Source organism: Pelobates fuscus, chromosome 2 (genome assembly GCF_036172605.1).
Source record: "Pelobates fuscus isolate aPelFus1 chromosome 2, aPelFus1.pri, whole genome shotgun sequence".
Taxonomy (NCBI): Eukaryota; Metazoa; Chordata; class Amphibia; order Anura; family Pelobatidae; genus Pelobates; species Pelobates fuscus.
In genome coordinates, this window is record NC_086318.1 from 404,657,951 (window position 1) to 404,684,942 (window position 26,992).

General features: G+C 43.0%; 1 protein-coding gene across 1 annotated transcript in view; it reads left to right on the forward strand.

Annotated features, from left to right (window-relative positions):
- Nucleotides 1–26,992, forward strand: part of CAMKMT (calmodulin-lysine N-methyltransferase) — a 470,195-nt gene that overhangs the window by 364,454 nt on the left and 78,749 nt on the right. Inside the window, exons 5-7 of the mRNA XM_063443912.1 lie at nucleotides 1,752–1,806; nucleotides 2,863–2,926; nucleotides 11,912–11,978. Of these exons, the coding sequence (XP_063299982.1) occupies nucleotides 1,752–1,806; nucleotides 2,863–2,926; nucleotides 11,912–11,978 (186 nt within the window). The remainder of the gene's footprint in view (nucleotides 1–1,751; nucleotides 1,807–2,862; nucleotides 2,927–11,911; nucleotides 11,979–26,992) is intronic.

Here is a 26,992-nt window from a genome sequence, read left to right on the forward strand (position 1 = left end):
CTCATTTTATACTATTCCACTGTGGTTTATCTTTGTTATATATTTTATCTTTGTAAAGTTCCAGTTTAGTATTTTCTTTAACTTGTTTAGAATAAATTTATCATATTATGTATTAAAGAAACAAGTTTAACAAAGAAAAAAGTTCAAGGTGAAATGAGTTGCTCTTGACAAAGAATGTTAAACAGCCTGTGGGTACTAATATTGCACAGCAAGCTTATTGCTGTACGTCAAAGACTTTTGATTTCCACTCAAGGCATTCTATTTCAGTTTGATTTTTTTTTTGTGGGGGGGAAACAAATGTGAGTCTTCAGTCAATCAATGTGTATTGTGAAGGTCAGACAGAATAACAGGCATTTTGTAATCTCTCTTTTCCGAGCATTATGTAATAAACAATACCATATCATTCAGCTGCCACTGTGGGCAATGACTATATCGCCACTCTGTATATTTTACTTTTCTAAATATTTGGTAAGGTGCCAGCACTGTAGCAATTCGAATTTTAAATACCTGAAGGTACAGTTTGAGAGTATCACTAACAATTGAGGCAGATTTCTTTCATTTTTCAATGTTTATGAGGTTTTAACTGTTCCATATATCATTCCACGAACGAAGGAACGCAAAACCCAAAAGCCCAGGCGTGAGTTATTAAAACAAATACTGATAAATCGGTGTCATAGATTCATAAATATATCAAATAAAGTGATGGTCCAGGCACTCAAGTAGATTGCGTAACAGCAGATTTATTGGGGCCAACACACAGCAACGTTTCGACCCGACCGACACATTCCATCCTCTGATTTGGGAACTTTGAAGCACTTGCCTATTGGATAAGCATTTTACAACTCAATGTAACTTATCTTCTAGCTCTATAGGCAAATGGTTAAAGAATAAGCTCCAGCTCTAAATTGTTAAATAATTAGCTCTAGCGCCATAAGTGCATACTGCACTAGTAATCTAGATTAATAATAGCCAAATAAGTTGTTGTTTTTTTTAAAATCACACAGAATTATTTACAAAAGTTTGAGCATTCAGGAATCTAAAGTCAGTTCAACGTGAATTTAAAATTTTAGCCAAAATATCTGCATTGGAAAAATTTGCCAATTCATCTATGTTTCCCTGAATAAGAAATATGATGTTTTAGCTGCTCTTATATAGTGCATTCAGAAACACTCTGATCTAAAATATAGCTGATCCGCTTTGGTGAACTTCCTGTACGTTGGAAACAAACGTAGACGCTTATTTAACCCCATGAGGTGATACCTCGCTGAGCAACGCCTTCCATTTATTATTTAACATTCAAAATGCCCTGTTCTCGTCATTGCCCGGCACTCGAAGCGTTAACCTGCTCCTCAATATTTGCAGGAATGAGAGCAGTATTAACAATGCTTTACTTGGCTAACAATTATCTTTCGTTACTCTAGCTACTTTAGTTTTAACAGAGAGCACTATTGACAAAGGAGAAAAAAAAAGAACCTTGTCAGATTTTTTAGCTCAGCGGTGGTAATGTGGTAGAAAACACTAATGAGGGAACCCCCTACTGTTCTGCATGCTTTGTGACTTTTCTTTTTCATAATTATTTTTAAAACGCAAAACGCCATGAGGTCACCTGGTAGTGTCCCTACAACTTCCTGGTAACTTCAATTTTTTTTTTTTTTACTACCGCAGATGGCAATTTATTCTTGTAACATATATATGTCTGCCCATTTTCTTCTCATTTGTATGGACTCCTCCGTTCTCTTTCTCTGTTTCAGGGACCTTGCTGTGTGTGAACTAGGGGGTGGCATGACATGCTTGGCTGGTCTCATGGTAGGTCTATTCTCAATTCCAATCCCATTCACAGGAAGGAACAAAAGGGAAAAAATGTTCCACTGCCTCTAACTGCTGGGTCAGAGGACTGTCAACAGCATCAGCTGCGGTCAAACTACAGTCTTCACCGAGATTCTAGACTTGCTCTCATATCATATTGATTTTATGGTTTCCTTGGAGAGAAGAAACATTTTCCTTGAGGGTAGTCAATATCTCTTGTTGTGACATTCCAATCCACGGTTATTTTATGTCTTGACGTAGTTGACATATTCCCCCCCCCCTTCCAGATTATAGTTCCATTTGCTAAAAATACAGAAATAGCCTGGCAAATCACAGTTGGAGCACCATGATATAGCTGGTAATGTTTTGCCTGCATTACTACACCAACAAACATGATCCAGAGCTCCCAGTAATTAGATTCTTTTGAATTAGATTGTCCATTCAGGAAGCTCGGCCACCATTCTCCGGTTTGTGACTCATGCATTCAGAAGATATTATGTTGCAGCACAGTGCATTAGACAAGTTTTTATGTCTCTGCAAATAATGGCATATTGTTACACTGATTGGCATTTGACAAACCTGTCTCGTTTATACAATGTGTTGAGGTTACAGCCCAATGTGTTAGCATGTCAAACTCACAAAAAAATTACCCTTACAAAGCCATCTGCCTGCAATGCAAAGTTATATGAAGGGCATCAGGCAGTCAGACAGAGAGAAGCTGAAAGGCAGAGTGACAGCATTTTATGATGCCTGTACTAGATTAACAGAAGCCCGCAAATGAAAGCCTCTCAGAATACCATCATCTGCTGTCACAATGCAATTACGGAACAGAATGATAGCAAGATAGAGACTCCCGCAAATGGAATGATAAAAGTATTGACTGATTTGATTGAATGATTAAAATAATGCAGACATAAAATGAAAAAGATTGAAGATTGTTACGGAGAAATAGGTGAAGGTGCATGATACTGAAGGCTTGTCACTCCTCACTTCTACCCAGAGACGAGCAGGTTTTGCTCATTGTCTGTAATGCTTTTTTTGTATTATTATTTTCAGGTCGCTATTTCTGCAGATGTCAAAGAAGTCATGTTAACTGATGGAAATGAAAAGGCCATCAAGAGTATCCTTATTTATATGGAACATTCCTTGGCATTGCCAATGTGTCATTACCACCTCTCTACTGGGTGCTTTGTTAAAATAACCATGTCCCTGATGTCCCTGCAGGCTTTTTGCTGTAAACACTGCCTTTTCATGGGAAAGGCAGTGTTTACATTGCACCCTAGGGACACCTTCATTGGCCACTCCTCAGATGACCACTGGAGGTGCTTCCTTGGGCAGTGTTGCACAGTATGCAGCACTGCCATCCAGTGTCTCCATTCTCTGCATGGAGATGCTGATTTTTCCTCATAGAGATGCATTGATTCAATGTAGTTGTTCTGGTGAGTATAGCATGTCCCTGAAAGCTTTTTGCTGTAAACACTGCCCTATCAGAGAAAAGACAGGGTTTAAATAGCCACCTAAGGACACCTCCAGTGGCAGTCACTCTGACCACTAGAGGTGCTTCCTGGGGCAGTGTGTGCAGCACTGGCGTTCAACATCTCCACGCTCTGCATGAACAAACTGAATTTTCCCCATAGAGATGCATTGATTCAGTGTATCTCTATGAGGAGATGCTGATATGCCAGGGTGGCGTTTGACTCCGCCCCCGCCCCACTTTCTTGGCTAAGATCATCAGAATTGACAATCTTAGCCAATCCAATGATTTCCTATGGGGAAGTGTTGGATTGGCTGAGAGAATCAATTCTGATGATGTCAGCAAGTAGACAGATCAGGGGCGGGGCCAGCACTGGCAGACCTGCATGGTATTGGAATAAAGGTGAGTTAATGTCTTGAGGGGCCAAAGGGAGCCGGAAACTTAAAAAGTGTTTGTAACACTATAGGGTCATAAAAAAAATTATGTGTTTTTGAACCAATAGTGTTTCTGACCCTATTGTATTTCTTTAATACTTCAAAATCAGCATGTTTCAGTGTACAGTAAGGGTGTATACCTAAGAGAGTTTCAGTCCACAGTGTCTCATTGATGTATATTTCACTCAGTCTCAATTCCCTTTACATGTGCTGCCAGATAGGCCATGTAAGTGAAAAAAAAAAAAATTTGCAACAAATAGTTAACTTTTGAGCAAAATGAAGGAACCATAGGAAACATCAAATACAGCCATTAGTGATTAAGGCCACGAGGTGAAACTTTGTATTTAATGTTTGTCCTTATGATCTAATAAAATATGCATGACATCTGGATACCTACGGATCCTTTCCTTGTGCCTATACGTTGAGATTTGTGAGGTTTGTGAGGCCTCACCGTGGGCGCTGCTGTTTTAGCAGAATCTTCTAAATTAACCTGTGTGCATTACACCCTTTGTATTTGAATAGTTAATTTTTATCTAGATATTTGGTGGTACAATCACATGTTGCAGTTCTATTTAATTAACCCCTTAAGGACACATGACGTGTGTGACATGTCATGATTCCCTTTTATTCCAGAAGTTTGGTCCTTAAGGGGTTAAAGCCATTCACGTTCATCCTTTCAGACACTCCTGTAGCAATTTCCTACTGTGCTTCAGGTATTGAGGAAAAAATCTGTCTGCACTCCAACATGACAATCAGATGTCTTCCCTGAATTACTGAACCAGTACTTTCTAATAATATTTCTATTACTTTGCAATACGTTCTTCTAGAAGCTCTTTAAAGGTACCCATTGATTTTAAAGGAAAGGCAATTCTATATTTTTTTTTATTGTTTTTGCAATGAAAAATGTATACCCCATTATGACTCTTTATGATTGTCTACTTGTAGTGGATGAGGTATTTGCATATTTTTTTAGTGAACAGGTCAACTAGAAAGATGATCTGTTGTATATCAACCTCCTCAAAGAGGACAAAAAAAACCCCAAATATTTAAAGGGAAACTGTCACTTTCTAGAGTTTTCAGTATTAAATGTACTTGTGCCCATTGTCTGTAAATATGTACTTTTGAAGTCTGAAAAATAAATATATCTGTAGAAATCCACACTTATGTGTTTTTCTCTGTCCTTAAAATGGACTCCCCCATCTTGGTGCTTTCTCAGTCATCAATATAAATTGTGACCTTTTCTGCCATTGAGCATTGTTAATGGAAGTGAATAAAACAAAACAATGATTCGGTTCTCCTCCTAATCTGCATTATATGCCCTGGCTGTGTCTGAATCAAACTGGACTGTGATGTCACTTTTCAATTCTAGGATTTACTATTTACATTTATAGGTGATTTTCAATGTATTCAATGGTGTCATTTGCAGAAAAGTGACAGTTTTCCTTTAAATCATGATTAAACTGATTAACTTGCATTGCAACATACTGTGCAAGGCATTTATGCATGCCCTCTTATTTGGATAATTACATTAAAATGTGGACTAGCCTCATCATTTAATCACCCACCAAAATATGTAGCCTTCCAGCCATTGTGAATGGGTTAGGATTCACCTTAATTGTCTTATTATGGTTTATAAAATATGACAAAATCCAGCCAGAATTTGGGGACATATTATGCCTTTATTAATCTTGTTAAATAAGAACCTCATTTATTGATTAACCTAGCGATATTTTTAGAAATCTTATAAGAATTCTAGTCTGTGTGTGTCTAGTAGTACCTACGTAATATTTTTTTACAAGCTCTTTTCTCATAACTGTTTTATGAGCTTTAAATGAGGTATATCCAGTTTTACATTACAGTTGTATGTTTGCTAATTTATGCTATTAAGAGTATTCCGCTATGTAGCCAGAACACTTTGCAATGACACTGCTCGGCTGTTCACACAGACGGCGGGGAAATTGGACCAGAGTAAAATGTGTAATTTTCAGCTGCACGAATGTTAATACTGGCACATGCATTGCTTTCTACAGAGTAGCTGTTGGAGATTAAGAGAGGAAATAGGAGATGTCTATTTGCATTTGTTCTCTTGACTCATTTAACGGGAATTGTCAAGGAAGATGAAATTGTTATTCCACTGCAATTATCGCTCTTCAATTATCCTATCTCCAAAATTCAATACAAGTTTCGCTCTGAAGAAGCCTGTAAAACGGCGTGCCATCGTACCCATAGCTTTAATTCTGATTAGGGAACCAACTATAAATGCTTATGGTGTTTTATTTAAGCTTCTATGGTCCTGCTTGTCAACTTAAAATGTAAAATGTAGCAAAAAGATAACAAAATGGCACAAATGTGATTGAAGAGACACCTGGAAGGGTTAGTTCAAGGACCATGACTATTTCAGTGATTTCAAGTGGTCATGGTGCTTAGATTCTGTATATCCATCGTTTGCACATACAGAGATAATGCACTTTGCTGCCAAAAGTGAAACTCCAACTCCAGCAGCAGGGCCGGACTGAGAAAATAAATTCGGCCCAGGCATTTTCACATTTTTGTGTCATCCCCAATTACAAACACGTCACCCCAAAGTGAGCATGTTAATTCAGTGCTCTTACAGGGCAACTCATGCGCAAAGCCCTGCTAAAGAGCTCTGTCATTGGGGAAATGGCCCAGTGTAATGCGCAGCACTGTGTTTGGTTGTGACTTGTCCATAAATGGGATACTAGAGGACACAGGAGCCAGGAAAGTGTATTGTGCATGACTTTGGTGGCTGCATGTGGTAGTGTGTGTGTGTGTGGAGTGAGCTGTTTGGGGTTCCTTTTATTGTGTAAATCGATTGGTTTCAGTTGTGTTATGTTTGTGGTGTGTGGCTGGGGCAGTAGTATGCTTATCTAGGGGCTGTGGAGATTAACTGTATGTATAGGTGTTGTGTGTGTACATAGGGACTGTAGTGTATATGTGTATAGGGAATACAAACATAAAAAATGATATTTATATATCTTACTTTTAGTCAGGGAGGGGTTACATTGAAAGCCCTGGTGGTCCTGTGGTACTGGTGACTCTAAAGCAGGGATCAGCAACCTATGGCACGTGTACCATGCATGGCACTCAAGGCGTCCTTGCACGGCACTCAAGGCGGCCAGAGACAAAGAGGCTCTGGCCTATCAGAAGTCCCAGTGGGACTTCAGATATTTGCTACTGCAAACCGAGCAGTGATTGCAGGTGATGTAAGATACTCAATTCATGCATTGCAGCACATAGAGGAAGTAATCTCAGATCATTTCCTCCCAGCACTTGTGAATGGGAATCTGCACTGGAGTAGAGCAGCCTTCAGCAGCTATCGCAGCTCCTGCACTTGACTGGTACCTTGCCAACCCGGTCCCCACTGGACCCCCAGGGAAGCCATCCACACTGGTAGATATACAAATACAAACAGCCCACACACAAACACAACACCGCTGACAATCCACATACAAGCACACACGTAGCCCCTCATGCAATACCACTAGCAGCCCCACACAATATGACTTATCATCTAGCCGCACAATTCCACAAACAGCCCCCATTCATAGGTATCATACACAACAACACAAACTACTCATGAACATATACAATATAATAGCCCACATACGCACAAATCTTAAGTTACAAAGCAACTGCAGCACCCATAAATAACACAAGCAGAAACACCTCAATTTAAAAAATTGGACCGGCACCTCAAGGGACTTCCAAATTCATGTTTTGGCATAGTACTACCTAAAGGTGCCTACCCCTGCTGGCAGAGATCCTTGTTTTTGCAAGCTCCGACACTGTGTTGGAGCGTTTCTGTGGTTACCCATGGCAACGCTCCGAACAGCAGCGCTCGCGGTAGGAATGATTTGCACTCAGCTGAGGTGCAGATTGCAGCCTACCTGTCCTCCCCTTAACCTGCTGATCTTCCCACCGGCTGTCAAGACACAAAGCAGCACTGGCGCCAGTCCTGCAATGCCAGGCAGGGGAGATCTTTTGATCTCCCCGGTTGGCCTTGGCTCATGGCCCTCGCCAGAACCGAATTAACATACGGGCTGATGGAGCTCCAGGCCCAGGCCAATGGAATAGGCCTATTGATTAAAAAAAAAATATATATATATATATATATATATATATTTTTTTTACACACTACTCTTAGGGTTGCCAGGTATTTCTCATGTATTTCTTATGGTTGCCAGGTATTTCTCAGAAGTATTTCTCAGGTATTTGAGGCTGCCTAGCCAGTTATGCAGTAATACCGGCAATACAAGTGTATGTCTCAGTATAAACAGAGATTATTCTGCAATACCAGCTCTGGCTAGTAGGGGTCGCTGTTTGTGTGGAGAGAGGCAGGGATAAGAAGTTACAGCATCTCCCTCCCTGCCTCTCTCTACTCACTGATCCGTGGGGGAGCAGCTCTGCACAGAGAGTCCAAACAGCAGTTTCGAGTCTGCGAGATATGGGGACGGTGAGAGACTTGGGGACGCTGAGACATTGGGACAGTGGGAGAAATAGGGACACTGGGGAACATGAGGACCCTGAGACACTAGGGACACAGTGGCCCCATGTATCCCAGTGGCCCCTAGTCTCTCAGTGTCCCCATGTCTCCCAGCCAGTGTCCCTAGTGTCTCCCAGTACCCCTGGTGTCTCTCAGTGTCTCCATGTCTCCCAGTGTGCCTGGTGTCTATCAGTGTCCCTAGTGTCTGTGTCCCTAGTCTCCCAGAGTGCCCTAGTCTCTCAGTGTCCCCATGTCTCTCCCAGTGTCTCAGTGTCCCCAAGTCTCACAGTGTCCAAATGTCTCTAACTATCCCCTAGTGACATCAGGATACTTGGAGACATGGGGACACAGACTCAAAGGGACACTGGGAGACATGGGGATACAAACACTAGGGGACACTGGGTGAAATGGGGACACTGAGAGACATGGAGACACTGGGGGACACAGGGAGACATGAGGACACAGGGAGACATGGGGACACTGGGCGACTTTGAGACTTGGGAGATATGGGGCACTCCCAGTGTCCCCATGTCTCCCAGCCAGTGTCCCTAGTATCTCAGTATCCCCATGTCTCTCAGTATCTGTAGTGTGCCACTGTCCATAGTGTCTCAGTGTTTCCTAGTCTCCCAAATTCCCCTAGTCTCCCAGTGACTCAATGCCCCAATGTCTCCCAGTGTCCCCATGTCTCCTAGTGTCTCAGTGTCCCCTAGTATAAAATAAAAAATCTCAGGCAGTCGCTGTGATAGATTTAAGCAGATTTATTGGACACCGCAACGTTTCAACCTGTACCCAGGTCTTTATCAAGTCTCCGGTGTCCCCTATGTATCAGAGTGTCGCAGTGCACCATGTCTCCCAGTGTCTCCCAGTGGTTGTCTGTAGTGTATCAGTGTCCCCTAGTCTCTCAGAATCCCATAGTCTCCAAGTGTCCCCATTTCTCACAGTGCCCCCAAGTGCCTCAGTGTCCCCTAGTATAAAGAAAAAAAAATCTCAGGCACTCACTGTGATAGATTTAAGCAGGTTTATTGGACAGCGCAATGTTTTGACCTATACCCAGGTCTTTATCAAGTCTACAGTGTCCCCTATTTATCACAGTGTCCCCTATGTATCACAGTGTCCCAATGTCTCTCAATGTCCCCTAGTGTCCTAGTGACATGGGGACACTGGGAGACATAGGGACACAGACACTAAGGGACTGGGAGACATGGGGACACAGACATGCCCCCTTTTTGTGTATGTTGGCCCCTTTTGGAAGTTCTGGTTATGTGATTTGTGTCAGTGGCCCACCTCTTACCCTATCCATAGACTTCCTGCTTTACTGGACACTGCTGTTAGGGGGTATGGTATGGGACGGGTTTACTTGAAAGATGAAAGTGTGAGATTAGAATAGGGTATGTATTTTCTCATAGCTGCATCCTATGAGTTTCCCTCCAGCACCATCTCCATCAGATACATGACACTTAGGAGGTAGGACTGTTTTAGTGTTTTTGGTCAATAAGATTTTGTAATTAGGCCCATCATAATTGTCAGCACCAGGCCCACTGGGCTCTTAATCTGGCCCTAGCCCTCGCGACCCATTTGCCTGGTTTGCCCAGTGGCTAATCCAGTCTAGCAGCATCATTAGCAGCCTGGAATTATTGTTCCAGACAAAGTATGCTTTTATAATTATAATTCTGTGAACAAAGCATGCTTGTGAAAGAAGACAAATGGTGGCATGGCGCCCATCAGCAAATTTCTCCCATAATCCAACTTTTGGGGCATCCCAGCAGCATCAACAAAGGTAGATCGGACTGTAGGAAGAACTTGGCCTCGGCCTTGGATTGCTGGTGATTTATTTATTTTTAAGGGGAGGCACAGAACCCCATTCCAGCTAGGCTTGCTAGAACCATAAACCTTTTTTTTTTTTTTTAAATCAATGTAGTTGATCAAACTTAATTTAAATTTTGATCTATGTAGGTTTAGTGTCCAAACTGGGCAGCGTGAAGTTATATAACACAATAAAGTTATTTGTGGTTGATGAACAAATTAAAGATCTAGATGTTTCCACATAAGAAGGCTACACCTGCAAATAGACACTATTATAATGGAAACTTTTACAAAGTTTGTTTATTTAGCCAACAATAAAAAAATTGATGTATAATTTACATTTACTGGTTCATTTATTTATACTTAATTTGGGTGAGCACCCTAATGCACTTTAATGTGGCATAATCCCCCTTTCCAACTCAAAACCTTCAGAATTCAGTGTAAAAGAGGGACAATCTACACATTGTAACCACTTCATCTTTTGAAGTGGTTACTGGCCTATCGGCATCCGTCCATTTAGTATTAAACCTGTTTAGAATAGTGCTAATGCTAAATGAGAGTTGTGTTTCATGGTGTGCACAGGCTAAAAGAACAAATATGCATGTACTTAAAAGACACGTTAGTAAACACACTTAAAAGACACGTTCTTAAAAGAACAGTGAAGTCACCCAGACAACTTCATCTCAATGCAGTGGTCCTGTCATTTTAACCATGCGATGTTAGCTGATAGTAGCATTTGTTTGGAGAAGCATGATGGTTTGGAGCACATGCATTCTCCCAATTCAATACTTCTCTATTGGATTGGATGATATTGCAAGTGACATTATCTTGGCTGCTGATATCTACGGAGGCAAAGATGGATGCTGCAGCAGAAGATTCATGACACTGAAAACAAGGTGAGTTATTTTTAACTTCGCTTTTACTGAGCAAATGGTCGTGGACAGTAATCACATGGGATTATAGGTTCCCTTTAAAATACACATAAAGAAAATTGCAAAAATACGTTAGTTCCTGGCACCACATAGGCATTTTTTCTCATTTGCCTTTTATGAATATTTTAATGGAGAAGATTCTTAAAAATCCAAAATTAGTTCATTCTGAGTCTCTTGTAGCATTTTCTCAAATTTTTATTAGGGTTGACCACACTTGGGACTTGGTTCTAGGTCTCAAGTTCAGGCAAACGTGAAAGAGGTGTTGAAGCATTTTGCCTGAGAATTATCACGGCTCTTATATTCTTATATCAAATGTATCTCGAAGTTCAGCATGTCACCAAATTACCAAGTTTTTAGTTTGTTGTTTGTTTTGTTTTTGTTTTTTTGTTTTTTTTGCCTGTAAAGATTTGGTACATTTTAGAATCAGTCACATATTATTCTCCGACAAAATACAACCATAGAATCTTACTTTAGTGTTTTGTTTTTTCTTTCAGTAGAACTTGCATTTTTATTTCTTGTTCAGAACGAATGTGTTGTATTCTTTTATATTTGTCTTTGTATTACAAATTGTTTGAGTACAAAGAAATCATTTTGTCAGCATTGCTAAGTGGTATTCTACTTCCTGGCATACATTTAACAAGAAAAAAAATAACACTATTGCATCAGTCTCTTTCTATAAGCTATAAATTGCAGGTGGCATTTTGATGAAAAGGCTAGCTCCATGCAGTTACATTGATTTCATTTTTGAAAATGATATTTGGCAATAAAAAAACCTGTTCTTTTCCTATTTATACCTCAATGCTATTTTTATTCACATATTACTAATATTGAATGACTAGTCTGTAGCAATTACATAATCCTTCCTTTTCTGGGCCAGTCAAAGGAGAAATGTAGACTGAATTTAAAGCCGACAAATGAAATGTAAATGACAAAACATAACTTAACAAGTTTTGCACAGATGTAGCTGATATCATCCGAAATCACAAAAACTCTGAAGCGTTTCAAGCCCAATCGGTATCCAGCAGGTGAGTTGCATTTTATTTTATAATATTTGTTGATTGTTATATTCATTCATTGATCATATCAGAATTATGAAATAATGTAAAATAGATGCTAAAAACAATTGCAATTTCCTTTATTTTTTTAAAATATGCATCAACCTGAAACGCATTGTCACCTGCACACCAGTGGAGGGTGGAACGCTCTCAGAAGTAGGTAAAGAGAGCAGGAATCATATGGAACCTTGCACAAAACCAAAAACCATCCAAGTGCAATGGCAAAAGTTTAGGCTGACTCTCAGCTGAGTCAGATCTGCTTTTAATAAGGGAGCATCTCAAGCACATTTCTATAGGTAAAATATGGAAATTTATTCTGGCCAGTGTCAGACTTGTACTTATAGGTATCATGCGATGATGCAGCATGAGCACCGTAAATGGACATCAAATATAATAAAGAGAGCAGAGGTGACACAAAAGACCAAACAATAACTTGTCCTGTCATGTCCCAAACAACATATGCTCATTAGATTGAGCATAAGGTTGTATCTCAATGGGCTGCAATTAAAAATAGGTTCTTCTCCCAGCTGTCAGTTGATGCCTCGGCGTGCCAAGGCATTGACTGACCACGAAGAGCAGAAAAGACCTTCCACAGAATGCGCTATGGTTGGTATGAAAACTCCCTAGCCGGTGCTTCTAGCTCTGGCTATGGAGTATAGGACCGGAGTGACATGACGTCACTCCGTTCCAACGCCGGCATGCTGGCAACAAAGTCAGCGTGTCGATGTCACTGACAAGGGTTTCCCTGCTTAAGGATGCATCCCAAGCAAGGCAAATCAAAAACGACTTTGGGAGGAGCACAGGTGGACAAGAGGACAGGCAAGAGGTGGGACACGAAGAGAAACACCCACGTAGCGGCGTTGGAACTGAGAAAAGTGAGTAAATCAATATATTTTACATTGAATACACCATGCATATTTGTGATAAAAGGTATATGGGAGTTATTTCAGATAAGTAAATTTTTTTCATAACAAGTTCACTTTAATGATAATAATAACATCATGACCACATGGCAACCTTCGGCACTCCAGATGTTGTGGACTACATCCCCCATAATGCTCTTACACCCATAATGCTGGTGAAGTTCATAACATCTGGAGGGCCATAGGTTGCCTATGCCTGGTCTATACCATCATAAATTGCTGGGCTTTAAAGCCTCTGACTGTCTTGCAATTAAAGTACCAGCAGGGTTAAATCCCTGCTTTTTCCAAGGAACCCTATTTAGCATTGGATACCTGAGGATCCCCTTTGTTAGCTGGGGCCACAGTTAGTTTCCACGTACTGCCAGATGAACTATGTACAGTGCTCAAAGTGAGTGCTGCACGTAGACCTTTACATTTATTTGAATACCGTAGCAGAGCGATAGTGCTCCGCTAAGGTAATTTTGAGTCTGCCCCCACTTAAAACAGGGAGGTAAATTTATTTTTCGATCCCTGATAATCTCCTCTGTCAGCTGAGGCCACAATTTGTGGCCCCAGACAAACAGATTAGCTATGTACCGTGATGTACCTCTGCCCTGTATGAGCTGGGAAATCCCTCTGCTGATGTCAGTAGTGACATCAGCAGAGGGAATCCCTCTGTGGTAGGATTAGGTGTTGAATTTTTGGTAGGATTGTTGTTAGGATAATAGGATAAGGGGTTGGGTTAGCAGTAGGGGTTGTGGTTGGACTAGGGGTGAGATTAGGGGAATAGGTATACACAGTGGCGTACACATGACCTATGGGGCCCCGGTGCGAAAATTGATCCGTGGGCCCCCCCGCACGCTTACTCTGCGCAGGCCGGGGCCGCAACACATGGCGGCGGGCACCTGGTCGCAGGGGTTGCAGGGTTGCGACCGCGGTATGTACACCAGTGCATGCAGATGCACACACACTTAACCCCTTAAGGACCAAACTTCTGTAATAAAAGGGAATGTCATGTGTCCTTAAGGGGTTAAAGGACCACTGCAGACACCCAGATCACATCAGCTCAATGAAGTGGTCTGGGTGTCAGGTCCCTCTAGTTTTAACCCTGCAGCTAAAAGCATAGCAGTTTCAGAGAAACTGCTATGTTTCACTGAGGGTTAATCCAGCCTCTAGCGGCTGTCTCACTGACAGCCGCTAGAGGAGCTTCCGCGATTCTAAGACACTGAACGTCCATAGGAAAGCATTGAGTAATGCTTTCCTATGGGCGGTTTGAATGCGCGCACGGCTCTTGCCGTGCACTCGCATTTGGTGCTGAGCGGCGGAGGGATCCCCAGCGCCAAGGGAGAGCGCTGGAGAAAGGTAAGTGCTGAAGACACACACACACTCTCACGAACAGACGCATACACACTAGCTAACAGACACACACATTTACTGACAGAGACACACTCAGCGACAGACATACATACACACTCACTTACAAAACATACACTCTCACTGACAAACACACACTCACTAACAGACATCAAACAGACTCACTAACACAAACACACTCAGTAACTGACACACACAGTAACACACTCACTGACACTCACTAGCAGACACACACTCACTGACACTAACACTAACACACACACACTAACACTCACAGTAACACTAACACACACACTAACACTAACACACACACACACTAACACTCAGAGTAACACTAACACACACACACTAACACATTTTTTTTTTTAATTTAATCCCCCCAGCCTCCTTACCTTTTGGAGTGCTGAGGGGATTCCCTGGGGTCGAGTGGTGCTGCTGGGCTCCTGGGGGACCGGTCACCCGGCGGGCAGGCAGGCTGGCCAGTGCGCGAGGGAGCACTCTCCCCTGAGTGCTTCCTCTTCAGCTCCCTCGCACGCCGCGTACTGATATCGGCGCCGGAAGATGACGTCATCTTCCGGCTCCGGTATCATTGCGGTGCGCGAGGGAGCTGATGAGGAAGCACTCAGGGGAGAGTGCTCCCTCGCGCACCGGCCAGCCTGCCTGCCCGCCGGGTGTAAGCAGGGCCAGCCTCGGGGGGCCCGGAGGAGGCCGGCTCCTGGGCCCCCCAGGAGAAGAGGCTGGCCCAGAGCGTACATACCGGGTCACAGGGGCGGCCGGGCCCCCTGGCCGGGCGACCCTGGTATGTACGCCACTGGGTATACATGTGTAGCAGAATGCAAATATTGTCTGTTTACAGGAGTGGGACTTGCATTGTCTGTAAATGAACCCCAAAATAAAACCTGTGTGGAAAAAAAACACCATTTTTTTGACCGTTCGTTTTGAAATGGTTAGATAAAACTTGTCAAAATGCTCTTAGTTAAATAGCCTGATTGATTTACTTTATACATATATATACCTCTGTTTAGCAGTTTTGGATTCTGTGACTATAGTAATACTTGTAGTCTACACGATTCTGACTACAATAAAACTAATCTCAGCATGCCAAATTTTGCAAAGTTACAGCTTTAAAACCATAATTCACTCATTCAAATATTTATTTTATAGCTTCTAAATTGTTAATTGAAATTCCAGACAAACTGGGCATTTTACAGGCTTAATTAGTAAATCTGTTTGAGTTACCGTATATACTCGAGTATAAGCCGACCCGAATATAAGCCGAGGCCCCTAATTTTATCCCAAAAAACTGGGAAAACGTATTGACTCGAGTATAAGACTAGGGTGGGAAATGCAGCAGCTACTGGTAAATTTCTAAATAAAATTAGATCCTAAAAAAAATATATTAATTGAATATTTATTTACAGTGTGTGTATAATGAATGCAGTGTGTGTGTATGAGTGCAGTGTGTGTGTGCATGAATGCAGTGTGTGTGTGTATGAATGCAGTGTGTGAATGCAGTGTGTGCAGGGCCGGTGCAAGGATATTTGCCGCCGTAGGCAAAAAAAATTTTGCCGCCCCCTCCCCCCCCCATATGTCCTGACTTCCCCTCCTCCTCCCTCAGTGGTCCTTACCTCCCCACCCCCGTGTTCCTTCACCCCCCCCCCCAGTGATCCTGACTCACCCCTCCCCTAGTGGTCCTTACCCTCCCCTCCCCTAGTGGTCCTTACTTCCCCCTCCCCTCCCATAGTGGTCCTTATCCCACCCCCTCCCTCTCATAGTGGTCCTTATCCCCCTTCTCCCTCCCATAGTGTTCCTTATCCCCCCCCATCCCTCCCATAGTGGTCCATATACCCCCCTCCCTCCCATAGTGGTCCTTATACCCCCCCTCCCTCCCATAGTGGTCCTTATCCCACCCCCTCCCTCCCATAGTGGTCCTTATACCCCCCCTCCCTCCCATAGTGGTCCTTATACCCCCCTCCCTCCAATAGTGGTCCTTATCCCCCCCTCCCTCCCATAGTGGTCCTTATACCCCCCCTCCCTCCCATAGTGGTCCTTAACCCACCCCCACCCTCCCATAGTGGTCCTTTATTTTTAATTTTTTTATTATTATTATTATTTTTATATTATTATTTCTTATTTTATTTATATATTTTTTTTTTCGTCCCCCCTCCCTGCTTGATATATGGCAGGGAGGGGGGCTCTCCTTCCCTGGTGGTCCAGTGGCAGTTCAGTGGGGGGGGAGAGGGGGGCTGGCAGAGCTGTAACTTACCTGTCCTGCAGCTCCTGTCAGCTCTCTCCTCCTCTGCGCCGACCGTTCTGCTCTTCTGTCAGCTTACACTGTCAATCTCGCGAGAGCCGCGGCTCTCGCGAGACTTACAGTGTAAGCTGACAGAAGAGCAGAACGGTCGGCGCAGAGGAGGAGAGAGCTGACAGGAGCTGCAGAACAGGTAAGTTACAGCTCTGCCAGCCCCCCTCTCCCCCCAGTCTGTATTATGGCAATGCAAATTGCCATAATACAGACCTTGACTCGAGTATAAGCCGAGTTGGGGTTTTTCAGCCCAAAAAATGGGCTGAAAAACTCGGCTTATACTCGAGTATATACGGTAGTTTTCTCTAGCTGCACTTGTTGAGTAGAAACTGTTACATGTAAAATTAAGAATATTTTTTCCATTTATAATATTTTATTCATATCTAATTATTGTGTCATGTATACATATAGAGTATCAAAAGTATCAAAAGAAAGCCGTATTTCTCCTTGAAAAAGTTTATAATATGGATGGGTGCACTCAAAGGGAAATTCTAGTGCCAGAAAACCAAACTAGTTTTCCTGGCACTCGGGCATTCAACTTCTGTCAAGGCCCCCTGTGTCACAGCTCGGGTTCGTCTTCACACCTCCCCCGCCGATGTCAGTATGTGCGGCAATGGCTTTCCTATGGGGATTCCGGTGATACTGGTAGACAGCCACTAGGGGAGGAGTTAACCGTAGCAGGTAATTATTGCAGTTTCCTAAAAACTGCAATAATTACCTGCTTAGGGCTAAGTGTGCTGGTACACTGCACCCAGACCACTTAAATGAACTGAAGTGGTCTGGGTGCTTATAGTGTCCCTTTAAACAGAAAGCATTAAATTGTGGCAGAATTAATGCAAGGCAAAATTGCCAAAAAGTACTTGATTTACAAATGGGTTGCATCTCAAAAGAGCATTGGCACCACTCTAGGGTGTACCCTCAATATCCTGGGGGGCTTAATGCTCTGTGTTCCAAGGACATCTTGTTTCCAATCAGCTTCAACAAACCGTATTTGGCCTTAAGAGTAAAAAAAAAAGAAACTGCTTTGCCCCAAAATAATTTTTTTCTGATACCTCAGACCTATCATGAAAGATTCATTTTAAATTTTATGCCCTTAAAAGTGACACCAAGTCCTGATTTCTATGACCTATTCAATGTTCACGACTTATATCATTCAATGCGTCCTTATTGGTGTAATATTAAATACACTGAAATAAACCATGCATCGTTCTAGTTTAGATAATCCATCAATACTAAACTTTAAATAAGTTCCAAAGAGATCAAAAATTCTCTACACTCAAAATTTATTTTTTATTTTTGGTATACCTATTTTTTTGTGTGCAGGTAAGTACATCGCAAGATCAAACGCCACAACAGCGTACATGTTGTATACAGGTTAAACAGTGGCATGAGTACATGCACAATTTTTGTTTTTACGATATATAGACAATCTTATCTTAACCTATGAGTATGCATAATAAGGTATAGTATACATGTTGAGTGAATGGAGAAAACCAAGAAGTTATGCAAGTTAACCCTTGCTGGATATAAACTAATAACGAGTAACACAATTGGTTAACTTTGAGAGCAGGCCATAGTAGAACATCATATGTGCTGTGCTTTGCTAGAATTTAAACATACCGCGACCTAGTCAGGTGTGCCACGTAGTGTTTCTCGTGAAAGTAGCCCCTGGGTTGCCCCATCATAACGCAGTATGTAATAATAAAAATGCATGCATTCAGAGAAAAAATAAACACATAAAACAATATAAACATAAAATCGATGTCTACATGAGCAGGTTTGTAGATCAGTACACATGAGCGTGTTCGATGGGAGAGTGAGGTGTGCATGTGAGTTAATACTTGTAAACTAAGAATTTATCTCCGTGTTTTGAAGTGTGTGAGTGTACATGTGATACGTGGTTGTGTGGCAAGTCCTGTGTAAGTTCAGTTGGCATTTAAGCAGATACATGATGCACATTTAATATTTGTGGAGTAAAATAGGCTAACAATCGCAAAGTTATTTACATAAAATAAGTACACTTGTTGTAGCTGGGTAAGCATAATAGCCATAGAGTGACCAATGTGTACTAAAAATACGCTCCTGTCAGTGGCTGTGGAGGGGCCCTATGACACCTGATACTTGTCAAGCTGGGTAGTGTTGTCTGTTCTGTTAGTGTATGTGCTGCGGGGTTAATCCTCCTATGCTTGAATGAGCAGTTCCGGGAGGTGTTGGGTCAAGGAATGTAGTGTATCGTTCTGAGGTGTACCCTCCACTCTTATCGCTAGGTAGTAATACAGCTCGGTAGGTATCTGGGTCCTGGGTGTGTGGTAACCCCGCCTGTCTGCCGTGTGTGGCGATGTGCTGCCTTGTTTCCGCTTAGGGCAGAAATGGGGGAGGAAGTGAGGGATATAACCTGGGAAGCGTTCTTGTGTATGTCTGACAGGTAGCTAGCTAGTAACATTTACTGGTAAATTAATAATAATAAACACAAATATAATCAATATAAAGAAAAGTCTAAGTCATCAGGTAGGCAAAGTAGCTAAATTTTGAGGAGAATCGCAATGGGTTAGTTCCATGGTAGTGAGATCTTACAGTCCCGGCAATTATCTTGTTACGATTTGCACAACTCTTGGGTCTTTCATGTCGGGTTGTCATCATGGGAGCTATTTCCGGACCGTCTCGGAACGAAAGTTTTCACCCTTTCTGGGTTCCACCCATGCCGTGGTTTGGTGGTCTTGGAGGCTGTCGTGGGCCGTAGGGCATCTAGAGGTAGTCCCAGCGTGGGTTGCAAGTCCTGCGCTCTCTGGAGGTCGTGAGTCTCGTGGATGTTCCCGCCATGTGTCACCAGCAGGGAGCGGTTAAAGCGCCAACGGTATGTTATGCCTTTTTGCTGGAGTAGCGTCGTAAGTGGTTTGAGCGACCGTCTCCAGGCCAAGGTACTGCCGGACAAGTCCGTGAAGAAGGAGAGGGACATGGTTTCGAAGGAGTACTGGGGAAGGTTTTTGACCGCTGCCATGGTTGTGGCTCTGTCTTCCTTGCGCTGGAAGCGGAGTATGATGTCCCTTGAAGCCGCTGGTGGGGCTTTGGTCAATTTGGGAACTCTGTGAACCCCATCCAGGCTTAGTGCCTTGGCCTGCCGTGCGGGCAATAGCGCTGCCAGGAGCCTCCGCGCGAAATGCAGGAGTTCTTCCGCCGGCAAGTCGTCTGATACTCCCCGTACCTTTATGTTGGTTGCTCTTCATGCGTCTTCCAGCGCGGCGAACTGCTGCTCAAAAGCCTCTGTTTTAGTCTGCAAACCCCTAATCTCTAGTTGCATGGCGGCAATATGGGTAGGAGTGGTAGCGGAGGTATTCTCCAGGGTACTCAGTCTCCCGGTCATTCCCGAGAGGTCTGTGCGGAGGCCTGCCATTTCTGCCTGGATCGTGGTCTGCAGGCCCGCCAGTAATGCCTTGAGCACCGCTGTCGTGACTGGTGCATTATCAGGGTCTGGTGGTGTGGCTTTGGTTGCCGGTGGACTGGGAGAAGGATGCGTGTCTTCCCCTTGGGAGAAGTCGTCCGACAGGTTGGAGTAAGTCTCCGGGTATTTGCCATCTTGGGCCTAGCTGCTCCGTGGGCCTGGCACCACATGACTCCGATATCGAGGCCAAGTCTGGGCTCTTCGGGCCTTGGCTTTTTATTTTTCCGGCCCATTCCCCTGTTATTGCTTGTGATTTGTGGCTGTTTTGGTCGTTTTTACCGCTTAGATTGGGTGTTTTTGGCTTGAGATTGCAGGAGCTACAGTGCCACTGGTATACCTGTTTTAACTAACTTATAAGGTCTACTTTTTTGGGCTTATACTTATTTGTGCAATGTACATATCTATCACTTCCATGGTCAACATTTTTCTGTTTTTGTGGGTGTTTTATTAGTTGTAACACCTACCACCCCATTTTCTCCTTCCTACCACCTCCACTTCTTGTCAACCAGCCCTGCATGGACAGCTCAATAATGCCTCCCAAAGCAGGATGCTCCACTGTTATGTTCCCGACACGTTGCCCTCGTAGCCAGCTCATTGATGTGTGAACTGAGTGGAGGGTTCTCCTCCCTTAAACAGACCAGTTTACACTGAGAACTGAGTGACAGGTGAGTGGAGATGACAATATATATATATGTATTTTTTTTTTTTAATCTTTGCATTTAGTTATATGTTTACTTGTATTTCTGATCAAAAGTCACTTTCTTCAAACTGACTTCCATTTGTAGAAGGCATGATTAGCCATAATATTATTCAGTTCTTTAATATCGTTTGGTAACTAATGCTTGCCCAGGGTGGTCAATTAATTGGCTAATTTGCAGTAACCTGCTTATCTATGTCCATGCAAGTAGATATTTTGTTAATATCACTAGGAAGCTATAATTATATGTGTGGTTTTAAATGAAGCTGTTTTCCCCGACTAATATATACCCTTTAAATACTAATCTAAAGGGAATTTTAGACTTTTCGATCTCCATTTTATTATTTTGCTGGTTATTACAGACTTTGTATTTAGATATTAATTTACCTGCATGATAAACCATCTTTAACAGGTATGTTATTTAGAGTAACTCATTCTGCTGAGATTAGGTTTTATGGAAATGTGTCAGCTCTTGCAATCGATTAGCTGTAAAAATCTAAGCCTAATAAAGCTCTTATTTAGTATGCTCAATTGGCCCAATTAACATTACAATGACCTAGTTAACATTAGATGACCCAATGTAATCATTGCTTGTGCTGTTTGGCTGTAGGGTATGCAAAATACTCTTTCCACCCACCATACTACTAACATGAGGATTGCTAAAGCATTAATGAGTTTGAATGGTAGTCACTCTTTGCTAAGCTTCCTTAAAGTGGCACTGTTATAGCCTTCACAAAATGTCTGGATGACTAGGTCCCCCATAGGTAATTAATACAATTCAGTCTGTACAGTGTGCTAAGGAAATCTCTAGCAAACGTATAAGTTAAACTCCGTACTGTAGGCCATGTAAGCAAAATTTCACTCCTGCAATAGAAATCACAGTGGCCTCCAGCTAGACACTGAGGTTTCAGATATAAATTTCTCCGTCTGATGTTACCGATCCAGTGTGGAATTACCTTTTGGGCAGGTGCCAAGGTGCACCAAGATTTCTACCTCTAGTCCTGCCAACGGTCATGTCAGCATCAGGTCACAAGTTGAAGCCACTTGCTGACAGCACATCAATCAAGGGTGAGTCAGTTGAGTACAGACCAAAGGACAGGTGTGGTGTAAGTCAATAAGATAAATGTGAAAGGGAAAATAGAACATGGCCAGAAACATGTAGCATGGAACCTGGTTTCTTCAAATATCTTCAGCTTCTTTTAGTGCTTACTTACTCATGTGCATGAGTCTTCTTTGTCAGCTAAGCTGTTATATACCTTCACATTTTCATGTAGATTTTTCACCACATACACCATTCTAACATCCAGGTCTTGTATATATCTTTTCAGGGTTTGCCCACTGATTTTGTAAATTTGGATGAGTAATTTTCTAGACATTGCATCCAAAGCAATTTATAGAATAGTTTATGTTACTAGGGGATCCTCTGATGATCTTCTCCCGATATAAGATTCTAAGTCACTGTGACCTCGACTACAACAATCACCTTCCCTGTCTTGGAGATTGTCCTCTTACGAAGAGGCTCTTGCTGAAGGGCTTCTAGCCATGAGGTCTTATTAGATTTGTTCTGAGATATTTCTCCAGTAACACTTTGAAAGTCAGACTGCAGGCAGTTCCAGCTCTTTGATGCTTTTCCAAGTGTATCGCAGCAGAGTTTAGATTAACAAGTCCATCTTGCTCCGAGGCTTACCATGTCTACAAAATGCACATATTTTACAGTAAACACAGTTTAAACACATATAACAAAAATAAAATTAATTAGCAAAACTATTGCCTCAGTATAATAAGATTTCCAAATTAGTCAATGCTTTTAGAAAGACATTTCAATGTTTTATTTACAAAATTCTATGGGAATTTTTATAGATAAATCATTTTGAAAGCTTTTTTCTAACAGTATTGAATCATTTGGAAAGCTTATTAAATAGAGACAATGTGTGAGTGAAATGTTTGACCCAGTCTCTGCTTGGTATCTAGGTGCAGAGAACCCTTTCAAGTGTCACCTTCTCAATATAGGAATGCAGTCTCTCACTGGGTGTATGCTTGGTTAATCCATAGGGAGAGATTGTTGGATCTCATAAAGGTTGTAGTTCTGATTATATTTGATGAAAATTGTACTGCTACGAAGATGAAAAAATATTGTACCTTAAGTGTTAGTACTTTCCTTCTTTCTGAGTGCATCCTTGAAATAGAACTGGACCCTTCAGACTTTTATGACCTAGTGAAATGTACACAGAAGCTATTATTGCTGGTGGTGGCAGGAGAAGTTTTAAGATGGTGGGGTGCCAGACACTTTTATACCTCCCTATACAGTACAGAGATACTCACACAATGCATAGAGCTGAGAATATCTATAGTCTGGCTGAAGGTATGTGGACAGTTAGGGGTAAGTGATTTTCTATCCATTAGATAGTACTCTGTGTATGCTTGACTTATGAAAATCTAGTAATTATCAAGGTGATACATTTAGATAATTTTCTCTCTTATGAGACCTTTATTTGTCATTAATGATTCACTGACATTTTCAGACAAGCTTAAAAATATTCCTTCATGCATAATGAAAGCAATATTTTGGAGTCTTCACAAATAAACCTACAAATTGATGTATTTGTTTTTTTAACATTCTTTATTTATGAATATTTGTAGACTAGATATGTGTAGGCTTATAGCCAAAACAATGTACAGAAAAGAAAAGTAGGAAGTATTAGGAACACGAAAGACATCCGATATAACTGAAATATTGTCCAGATATGGCATAATAAGAAATATAGATGGGCTCTCATTCTACATGGACAGGAAGTATAGACATGGTTGACGATACATCAGCCTTGTAAGGTCTTAAAGAGTGGAGGAATGGGGACACGGGTGAGGAACTATGTACATAGGAGTTTGTTGTGTGAGTCATGTGGTGAGAGGTGATCCCTTGGGTGTTTAGTACAAGTTAATGTATTAAAACTAATACAGAAAGAGAAGTCCTGCGCTTAAGCAGCAAGGACTACAACACACATCAGCCCCAATATATAGTAAAAACCAAAGAAAAGAAAATGTTACTTGCGCTTTCTCCTTAATCCCTATGTATATTTAGACAAATGGAGGTCATTTAGTTGCTCCAATGGCCATTGGAGGGATGCCCGCCTGCCAACGTCAAGGCTGACCCCCCTAAGCGGGTCCTAACACTGACCCTTCAGCCTGCTTCCTTGAGCTTCTGGCAAAGATATCTCTAATGAGACAGAAAGGGGTATTTTTTATATACAACCCTATACTTATTAACCCTTAATAGGGAACACATGGGATGGGTAGCAGCATTGTAACCAGGCTGTGTGAGGCAAAGTAAATACAAATACAGAAAGAGAAGTCCTGCGCTTAAGCAAATACAAATACAGAAAGAGAAGTCCTGCGACGTATTGTCGCCATCCAATTTTCCGTGTCTATTTTAAAGGTTTGTTTGTTTTTCTCCATTCCATTTTCCAAGTCTAACCTAAAAATACCTTGTTAAAGTTTTAATCAAATAGTGGATAACCATGGCATATATTTTTTTTTGTTCCGTCTTGTGTTTTATTTATTATTGTAAAATGAAAATCTTGTCATAAACATAAAGTATGATAATATTGCTCTCATAGAACGTGACCTATAATTGAAGATTATGCTAGCTTTAGTGTACTAATAATCTTAATTTTAATAAGGACAGGAGGCGAGTATTTTGCATTAACTCTCTTTACTAAACTCCACAGCAGTAAAGAAAAACGTAAAGAGTAACAAGTAAATCACTGAGCAGCATAGTATATAAGGGTCATGCTGCCTGCACAACTTCCTCTTTCTTGAAGCGACATCCAAGTCCAGATAGATGCTCGAACATCCAGAAACTCAACGAAACTGTAACTGTGGTCTCTGGCGAGCGGAACTTGAGGAGACTCCTGGTAACGAGATAGAGGTAAGACCAAACGAAGCCGTCATCCCATCTTACGGAGTCGTGAGGTTAACAAAGCAGCGACCAGTGGAGGTCCTGAAGAGGGTTACACTGAAAGGAGAGTATAAAATCGGTTAGGTAATGAACCGTAACAGTTCACGCCTGTGTGTTTTAACAAAATGGTGTAAATTAAATCAGTACAGACAGATAGTAAACTGGCCAGAGGCTAAATATGTGTCAGGTGTAAGTATGTTGAACAACTAAAACTGTCTGTTAGGTGGCAATACTGGGGATAGAGATGGAAGAGATTCCGAATATGTCCAGAAGGTAGAGTGACTATAAAATAAATCCCAATATCCATCACCTTAAGATCCACTCCCCCGAGGAGTCAGGGTAGGGAACAGAAGGGAGGGAAAATACTCGCCTCCTGTCCTTATTAAAATTAAGATTATTAGTACACTAAAGCTAGCATAATCTTCAATTTTATAACATGACAGGAGGCTTCCTATTTTGCAATTTTAACGCTGAAGAAGAGACATCCCAGCAGAAGGGGGAGTGCGAAAATAAAATGTACGGAAAGTGGATTCCCTAGACCAGTCCGCCGTTCGGAGAATATCCGAAAGGGACGCCCCTGCCAGGAAGGCTGAAGACGCCGCCGCTCCGCGAACGGAGTGGGCGCCGAACGCGGGGTCTATACCTGCGAGGGAAAAGATACATCGGATCCATCGGGCCAGTGTGGTGACCGAGACTGGGGCGTGAGGGCGTACGTAGGAGACTAGGAGTTGGCCCGACGTAGAGGACCGGAGTGAGGAGGTAACCGAAACATATCTGCGAAGGGTGGACACGACACAGAGCTGCGGGTCGTCGGGAAAGAAGGGGTAAAAGACCGAAGTCGAGCCCGACTTAGTGCGACGGGAAATGTGGAACGTGACCCCTTCAGGGGCCACGTCGAAAGCCCGAACGTCCGAAACCCGTCGGAAAGATACTAGACAAAGGAGGAAAGCGCACTTAGCGGATAGTTGGCGTAGGGAGCGGCGGTCATTCGGAAGCCAATCCCTGAAAAAGCGGAGAACCAGTCCCACGTCCCATAGGTGAGGGTATCTGGGGGCCGGGGGGCGGCGGAGCCGCATACCGCGGAGTAGGCGGGAGACCAGAGGGTCTTTGCCGACCGGGAGATCCCCGACGGGGGTGTGAGCCGCCGAAATCGCGGAGCGAACGACGTTGACCGAACGATAAGAGCGGCCAGAGGAGAACAAGGAGGAGAGAAAATTAAGAATCATGGGAATAGGTGCTGTAAAGGGATCGGAGTCCCGTTCCATGCACCAAGTAGACCAGGAGGCCCAAGCTGAAAGGTAACAGCGTCTAGTTCCCGGGGCCCATGAGTCCCATAAGAGGTCCCTAGCAGCCTGCGATAGTCCGCTGACTCGCCAGGAACCCCGGAAAGAGACCAGGCCACCAGGGGTAGCCGGTCTTCCAGGAGGAGTGGGTGGAGATACCCTTTGGGATCCGTGTGCAGGTCCGGGAAGGAGGGTAGGAGGAGAGGGTCCCTGTAGGAGGAGGCCAGGAGGTCCGGGAACCATGTTTGGCTCTGCCACAAGGGTGTTATGACAACCAGTTTGATCTGTTGCGTACGCATCTGGTGTAATGTTCTCGCAATCATTGAGAATGGGGGAAAGGCGTAGGCTCCTGTCGTCGGCCATCGTTGGAGAAATGCATCCGTCGCCTTGCTCTCCGGGTCCGGGAGCCAGCTGAAGAACTCCGGAGTCTGATGATTGTTGCGAGAAGCGAACAGATCCAGGTGAAAGGGACCCCTCCGGGCTGCCAGGGCCCTGAAGATTCTCGTGTTTAGCTTCCAGTCGCTGACGTCTCTCCAGTGGCGAGAGAACCAGTCGGCTGTGAGATTGATCTCTCCCGGTAAGTATTCTGCCTGTAGCGTGATGTTGCGAGGGAGGCAATAGTCGAAGATGTCCCTCGTGATATCTGACAGCAGGCGTGAGCGAGCGCCTCCCAGACGGTTGATGTACTGGACTGCGGACACATTGTCCATGTGTAGGAGGATGCAGCAGTTGGATCTTTCCCGGGCCAAGCTGCGGATCGCAAAGGATCCCGCTAGGAGTTCGAGGCAATTGATGTGCATGGAGAGCTCCTGCGCCGTCCATGTTCCTCCCGTGGAGATGGTTCCGTTGGTGGCACCCCATCCCCACAGGCTGGCGTCTGATTCCAATATGAAATCTGGGGTGTCTCCGAATATGGTCTTGCCGTTCCAGGCTTGCATGCTGTCCAGCCACCATGACAGCTCTTCGCGAACCTCCGTCGTTACCGGGACGGGTTGGTCGTAAGTAGGCCTGTGGCATAGGTACTTCGCC